The sequence below is a fragment of the Pygocentrus nattereri genome, chromosome 25 (genome assembly GCF_015220715.1).
Source record: "Pygocentrus nattereri isolate fPygNat1 chromosome 25, fPygNat1.pri, whole genome shotgun sequence".
Classification (NCBI taxonomy): domain Eukaryota; kingdom Metazoa; phylum Chordata; class Actinopteri; order Characiformes; family Serrasalmidae; genus Pygocentrus; species Pygocentrus nattereri.
The window spans coordinates 9955113-9962837 of record NC_051235.1 but is presented as its reverse complement, the minus strand read 5'-3'; the positions used below and the strand labels follow the sequence as shown (position 1 = coordinate 9962837).

At 40.1% G+C, this 7725-nt stretch overlaps 1 protein-coding gene across 2 annotated transcripts; it reads right to left on the bottom strand.

Moving 5' to 3' along the window:
- Window positions 1-823: 823 nt before the first annotated feature.
- Window positions 824-7716, bottom strand: plekha3 (pleckstrin homology domain containing, family A (phosphoinositide binding specific) member 3). Of its 2 annotated transcripts, none has more exons than XM_017694668.2 (8): window positions 7396-7716; window positions 6707-6823; window positions 6370-6525; window positions 6068-6192; window positions 4206-4370; window positions 3947-3990; window positions 3684-3793; window positions 824-1566 (listed from the first exon to the last, which is right to left on the bottom strand). In XM_017694668.2, the coding sequence occupies exons 1-8, from the start codon at window positions 7550-7552 to the stop codon at window positions 1442-1444; spliced, it is 999 nt and encodes a 332-aa protein (XP_017550157.1). In that variant the 5' UTR covers window positions 7553-7716; the 3' UTR covers window positions 824-1441. The 2 variants fall into 2 exon arrangements, with proteins under 2 accessions (XP_017550157.1, XP_017550156.1); XM_017694667.2 differs by having other exon boundaries at window positions 4200-4370; window positions 7396-7714.
- Window positions 7717-7725: the final 9 nt, after the last annotated feature.

The window sequence follows — 7725 nt, the reverse complement described above, 5'->3', positions numbered from 1 at the left end:
GCAGCCTTATTAGTTATTAATCTTGAGCAATCAATCAGTAACTACTATTAAAAAATCTGTAACTGTATAGCGAAGAACTTTAGTCCAAACATAGCTTAAGGAGTTAAAAATCACATCAGTGAAATGCTTCTGGTAATGTACGAACACAACTGAACACAAAGGAAAAGTACTTAAAAGCTGCTTTGGCCTTGGTTGTTTTTCACATACTTTTCCCTTCGTCTGCCGCTTTGTTTAGTAAAACCTTGAATGTGAATGCTCCAAATCATCTTTATTCTTATGGAGTTGCTAGAAGAGCTCGTTATTAATTATGATCTGTAAAGGGAAAAAAAAAAGGATTCTCATAGGTCAAGTGGGAACAGCATGTCTGGTGTTCTGGTGTTCTAAGCCTGCCCTCATTATTTCAGATTTATCTTCCTGTGAAATGAGTATGTAATAGAGTGGCCAACTCAGCTGAAAATAAATGGTTTTTGTAATGATCATACTTGTGAATCTTCAGCAGAACTTTTAAGGACAAACTCTTTGACAGTGTAATATATTACCTCTAGGACAAGCTGTCTCTGAAAAACCACAAAAGAGATCAAGTAAATGGTAAAGCCTTTAAAATCTGGTAGCTACAAATGCACTGTGTATAGAATCTCTGAAAGCAATGGTCTCAAAACATCCAGCACAGAGAATCTAGCTGGATTTGGCATGCAGCAAGCTACTCTTCCTCCCGCTCACCATTGTCATGCACAATTTAGAAATATTTATATATAGATACAAATAATTTTATATATATATGGAAATGCTTCTATGTACAAAATAAAGGTAAAAAAAAAAAAAAAACAATCATCCTATATCTTTTAATGCATCTTTTTCACATTACATTTATCAGTACATCAATTTCCTCCATGCAAAGATTCAATTTTAAGGCAAAAATCATTTATGGAGGGGGATGTGACAGGAAAAGTAGTCTGGCAACCTTTGAAAATAAATAAAGTGTGTATTTGCATAATAAACTAGTGAACACTGGAGCATGCCAAGTGAGGGACAAAGCAAGAAAAAAGCAAAGTTAAATGTCAGTACACACACAGTTCCTTGGCACTGTAACAAAAACCTTTCCATCAAGGTTCTCTGCACAAAACAAAAGTAGGCTACACATGACCTATTAAATCCAAAGTGAATTTCTATACTCTTCACTGAAGGGCTATGGCAATGAATCATGTATCACAAACCAAAAACAACAATTTGGCAAACAAAGAGCAATTTAAAATACCTGGAAGAATACAAACATTCAGATTGGACGTGTTTTTCTGCAATTTTCTCATTATTAAAGTGCAACGAAATGCTTCATTGAAGAAATAATACTTCCTAAAACACCAATAATGCACGCTGCGAACAGTAGCTGCACAGCAGTATTCCTTCAGGTTTTCTACCCCTAAAAAAAATTTGCTCATCAAGCTCAAAGTGACAGGTCTGACTCTGGAGTGTCTGTTTCCGATCCAAAGCGGGTGCCTGTACTGATCTCTTCTGGGATGACTGTCGCAGCGTCACCGTTTAGGCTGGCTTTGGGGAACAGCACAAGACCTTTAGGGAAAGAAACGATAATAAAGGAACTGAAGGAAAGAAACTTGCAAAGACAAACACCGAAGACATGGACAAGTGCTTCTTCCCACACAAGGGCTGTCTAATCTTATCCGCAAAGGGTTGGTACAATAAAGCAGGAGCAGACATGATCGGGTGTTTGAAGACAGAGACTGACTGATTATACGAGTGTGCTCTGCGCGTTTGGAACAAAACCTGCACCCACACCAGCCCTTTGCAGACAAGGCTGGACACCCATGACCTCAGGTGAAAACACTACCATTCACTCCCAAGTCCATACAGTGTATTTATGGAAACTAAGCAGCAAAAACAGTTCATTTTGAATTCAGTGTTTCCTTGATGAACTCATTCACACAGTAATCTGCAAAAGTTTGAGTTCTGTTGATTTTCTGAGTGAAAATAAGATAACACAACCTCTAATGCAGTGGTCAGAGCCAGTGGATTTACATTTATGTGACTTTCCACTCCATGTTTTTTTTTTTTTTTTTACACCAAGTACAAAACATTTTGTAGGTCCCTTATTTCTGGCATCAAGTTGGCACCAATCTTACAGTCCTACCAGACCAAGATGTTCCATGCTCAGCATTTTTCTTTTAAATGATTTTTCTTCTCTTAATCTCTCAGTTCAGCAGAAAAAAACTGTACCTCTGTACTTTGACATCTGCAAAAAAATTGTAGCTGTCCTCCTCACTTCATCTCAAGCCAGCAATGAATTCTGCCTGTGCTTGATATTATTTCTATGGAGCTCTCAGTTGCTTGGGTACATTGGGCTCAGTCAAGAACTATTAATGCTTTGAAGAAGGCACTCCAATCAGGTGAGTGTTTACTAGGCCCTTGCTAGAGTTATCTATTTGGTTTTTTAGGAGTCTCGCTATTTAACCCACACACATATTTATGCATTATTTCCCCCCTTTTTCTTTTCCATTTTTATTATTAATTTTTAAATGTATTGTTTGAAAGCTTGACACACCCTGGAGGGGGAGGTGGGGAGGGAAAGGGGATGTTATGTTCTTATGATTATGTATATGCCAACATATAAGTTGAAAGATAATAAAACAACTGTTCACAAAAAAGTACAGTATACACAAAACTGAGAATACATTGACCAGCCACAATGTACTCCCATGTTTCCACATTTTTTTGCCTATTTCATCAGGTCTACTTACCATAGAGGTGCAATTGTAGTTCTACAATTACAGACTGTAGTCCATCTGTTTCTCTGCATAATAAGAGCAGGTATTATTTGGATGGTGGATCATTCTCAGCACTGCAGTGACACTGATGAGGTGGCGACGTGTTAGTGTTTGTTGAGCTGGTATGAGTGAATCAATCACAGCAGGGCTGCTGTAGTTTTTAAATACCTCAGTGTCACAGTGGACTGAGAATAGCCTACCAACCAAAACTATCTAGCCAACAGCATTCTGTGGTCCTGTGACCACTGGAGAATGACCAACACAAACTGTGCAGCTACAGACGAGTTTTTGTCTCGGACTTTATATCTACAAGGTGGACATTTACATTTTGACATTTACAGCATTTGGCTGACGCTCTTATCCAGAGCGACTTACAAATTGATCATTTTACACAGGTAGGCCAAGGGGGTGTTAGGAGTCTTGCCCAAGGACCCTTATTGGTATAGTTTAGGGTGCTTGCCCTGGTCAGAACCCCAGTCTACTAGTCTCTAGAAGGCAAAGGTGTTAACCACTACACTAACCAACCACCTTGGGTGGACCCACACCAGCCTGTGTGAATAAGACCGAACACCCCTGCTGTAGAGGATGTGCACATATTTTCACTTAGAAAAATCAACAAAAAATATAATTTGACCAGAGGCACCAATCAGAACAGAGATCATTTACATATTCTAGCTTTAAAGGCCCCGCAACAAAAAACAGCCTGTTTCATTCTAGGGGACAAATACAGGTTGGGAGATGGTCATCTATGAAGGAATTATGATTGTTTTTGTTACGTATAATCCTACAAATATCAAATAGATAATGAACATTCAAAAAACAACATGCATGAGGTAAACAGTCAAAATGATTGATTTCTTGCAATTAAATACGATTGTTTTTCAATGTTTAAACACATTGACTCACGCTCCATCTCCTCTGTACCACCATCATTAAGAGCCTCTGTATCTGAGCATGTCCGTGTGCGTCTCTGTGATGACCTGTGTACTGTCATGCATTCTTTCGGCACACTGGACCTTGAGAGCAGGAAAAAGAGAAAAGAGTGTACTAACGCAGAGTAGCAATATAAGTGTCAAGCTTACTTCGTGTAATGAAATAATAAAAAAAAAAAAACTTACCAAAAAAAAAAACAAAAAAAAAACAAAACAAAACTTTTGTGTATACTGTACCTGTCATAACTATAGGTGCCTGGATGGCTGATTGAACGCTTCATCTACACAATAAAGAGAAAGGGGAAAACATAAGTATGTGTTATTTTCTAGTTTAGCATAATTACCCAAATAAATAGAGAGACAGACAGACAGACAGAAAGACAGACAAGACATGACACAATAACCAAAAGTGGTTATTCTACGGTACTGCTCTGAGAACTTTCTTTCGTTTTTTTTTTTTTCTTGGTGTTTGTTTTGTGTTTTTTTTTACCCTTGCCATTTGGATGGGAGAGGGGGAGACAGGGGACATTAACGGGTCTGAAGGACTTGACTGCAACATGTCTGTCTGGAACTTTGAGTTGGCAATCTTCATACATTCCTCCAAGGTCTGAATAAAGGTATTACAAGTGGCGCTCAGCAAAGACGAAGCCTCGTTCCTTGTCTGGGAAAACAGCCAAAGAAAACAACAAGAGTAAAGAGAAAAAATATTCAATCAGCATAAACACATTAAACAAATAGTGTGGGTGTGTGTGTGTATACATTATATTTATTACATATATACATTACATATATATCCATCCATCCATACATACATACACACACACACTTCCAAAAGAATTCCCTCTTCTGCCTTCAGACACATATGAACGTGAGTGACATCCGTAGGGTTTAATATGATGTCGGCCCACCCTTTGCAGCTATAACAGCTTCAGCTCTTCTGGGAAGGCTTTCCACAAGGGTTAGGAGTGTGTTTATGAGAATTTTTTACCATTCTTTCAGAAGCGCATTTGTGTGGTCAGACACTGATGTTGGACAAGAAGGCCTGGCTCACAGTCTCCGCTCTAATTCATCCCAAAGGTATTCTATCAGGTTGAGGTCAATATTCACTTACCCACCCAAATCATTGAATTGAGGTGTTCCAATCACTTCCATGGCCACAGGTGTATAAAATGAAGCACCTAGGCCTGCAGACTGCTTCCACATACATTTTTAAATGAATGGGTCGCTCTCAGGAGCTCAGCGAATTCCATCATGGTACCGTGACAGGATGGCACCTGTACAACAGGTCCAGTTGTGAAATTTACTCACTACTAAATATTCCACAGTCAACTGTCCGAGATATTATAACAAAGTGGAAGCGATTGGGAATGACAGCAACTCAGCCACGTAGTGGTAGGCCACGCAAACTGACAGAGCAGATGCTGAGGCGCATAGTGCGCAGAGGTAGCCAACTTTCTGCAGAGTCAATCGCTGCAGACTTCCAAACTTCACGTGGCCTTCAAATTAGCTCAAGAACAACATAGAGAACTTCAAGGAATGGGTGTCCATGGCCGAGCAGCTGCATCCAAGCCTTACATCACCAAGCGCAATGCAAAGCATCAAATGTAGTGGTGTAAAGTGCCGCCACTTGACTCTAGAGCAGTGGAGAAGTGTTCTCTGGAGTGATGAATCACACTTCTCCGTCTGGCAATCCGATGGACGAGTCCAGGTTTGGCGGTTGCCAGGAGAATGGTACTCGTCTGACTGCATTGTGCTAAGTGTAAAGTTTGGTGGAGGGGGGATTAAGGTGTGGGGTTGTTTTTCAGGAGTTGGGCTTGCCCCCTTAGTTACAGTGAATTTTGGACAATTTCATGCTCCCAACTTTGTGGGAACAGTTTGGGGATGGCCCCTTCCTGTTCCAACATGACTGCACACCAGTGCACAAAGCAAGGTCCATAAAGACATGGATGAGCAAGTTTGGTGTGGGCTGCACAGAGTCCTGACCTCAAAACAATACAACACCTTTGGGAAGAATTGGAGCGGAGACTGTGAGCCAGGGCCTTCTCAGGCCACATCAGTGTCTGACCTCACAAGTGTGCTTCTGGAAGAATGGTGAAAAATTCCCATAAACACACTCCTAAACCTTGCAGAAAGCTAGAATACAGAGTCAATCAGGTGTCTTAAACATACAATATTCAAAATTTCCGGCTAAATTCTAAAGGACAAAGAGTTTGGGAAATTGATGCGAAACTATTTATTTTTGACTGTTTGACACATGACATAAGAGAACCTTAATGGAAAATACAATATTCAAGGGAAATGCAGTATATGGGCCCTTTTTAATGTGAATAAAAGGCCGTTTCAAATTTGGTGTCTAACCTCTGAGTGGCCTCCCTCCTGCTCCACTGACTCCTGAATGGTGTGAACCTGTTGCATTAGTAAGTCACAGTAGAGACGCAGCTCTGACATCTTGGTTTTCAAAGACTCAGTGGTCTCTGTTAGCTCTGCAAGAAATAGGTATATCATTTCACACTTTTTAGAACTCATTTTGGTTTAAACTTTATTTACATGATTAGGAACATAGACAAAGATAGAAAGACAGAAGTAGTTGGTGAGAATTCAAAGAATGTTAAAAACAGTGAAAATGCAAGGGTAACACTGAGACATTGTGAATGCCCCACCTCTCTCTTTTTTGGTTCTTGTGTCGATGAGCCCAGCCTTGGAGCTCCCCAGAGCCACGAGCCATTTCTGTCTCTCAGCTGCATTTACTGCTTTCACATAAAAATGCTGCTCTCCTGGTATGATGAGCTCCAGTCTGGTATTATCGGTCTGGTGAACTAGTTTACGAGAATGAGGAGGTTTGGAAAACAAAAGAATTAGGCCAGCTTCTTAACTCTGCAGAAAGCTTTTAGCTGATGGGCAATAACCTTTGGACTCAATAAAAACGTTCTGTTTGTACCAGCCACTCTTGGGTACACATAGGTTTTCATGAGCTAAAAATGGATAAAATGATCTTACCTTTAATTTCACACACTGACATCTTTATACTGCCCTTGCTGCCTTTGCAGACATCATCTTGGGAGTCATAATATGAAATTATTCCATTGTCCAAAACAAACCACCGTGGCTGCCATCCTAAAACAACACACATAAAGGAAGGCATTTCAGTTCACATCCTCAAAACTGCAGTTACCCACTTTTAGTGAGGGCTGCCTGTTACATAACTCTCTAATCAACTGTCATTTGGTGAGACATTAGCTAACATCTTAGGCAAACATTAGAAAAACTGATATGATCATATTAAAAAAAAAAAAAAACTAAAACAGGTCAGCAGATCTCTGCCCGCGGTCAGTCAAAACGAAAAGTGCTGGCCTATCGAGATTCCGCTAAAGTACTGACCAAGTATTTTTCACTCTTCCCTTTCTTTTTACAAGCTGTTAGTTATATGAAGTAAAGCAACAGTAAAATTATTCATACTGTGACAGGGACAAAACAAGCAAACTCAATACAGGCTATGAAAACTCACCCAAACAATAGCAAAATAATCTTAAATACACGGTTTAACGTTATTTTCCTAAACGGAGTGCCACACATTCAATAATAGGTCGCTGCTACACAAAAGTTTACAACCTGACAGGCTCGATGTTATGGCAACAGTTTCCCATGTGACGAATATTATTAACAGTAATAAAGCCTCTATTAGCTACCTGTCATGTAGTTGGTCCACTTGTAAAGTACACCTTCCATTCTTCGCAAGCAGAAACACGACTTTAAAAACGAGGAACTCGGAAATTTAACCAGCACTTCATTGGTGGCCTTAAACCCAGTTAGCTTGTTAGCCTCCAAGCTAACTGCGAGGTGCATTCACGTGCGTTTCATGTCGACAAGGAGAGTCGAAGGGCGTTTATGAAATGAAAAACATTTTCGAGGCTAGTTTGCTTTGCAAAATACCGTCACATCATGAGAAGCGTTCTCTGAGCGGAGCTGAAGAGGAGGCGAGAGAGGAATGGCTCCATTTCCGCTGAGTGAACGCCAGT

Coding starts and splice junctions, on each gene's coding strand:
- plekha3 (XM_017694667.2), bottom strand. CDS start 7,552: ATGCACCTCGCAGTTAGCTTGGAGGCTAACAAGCTAACTGGGTTTAAG. Junction 6,526..6,706: donor GTCAGTGTGTGAAATTAAAG/GTAAGATCATTT, acceptor CTCGTAAACTAG/TTCACCAGACCGATAATACC. Junction 4,371..6,067: donor AGGAGGGAGGCCACTCAGAG/GTTAGACACCAA, acceptor CTGTTTTCCCAG/ACAAGGAACGAGGCTTCGTC.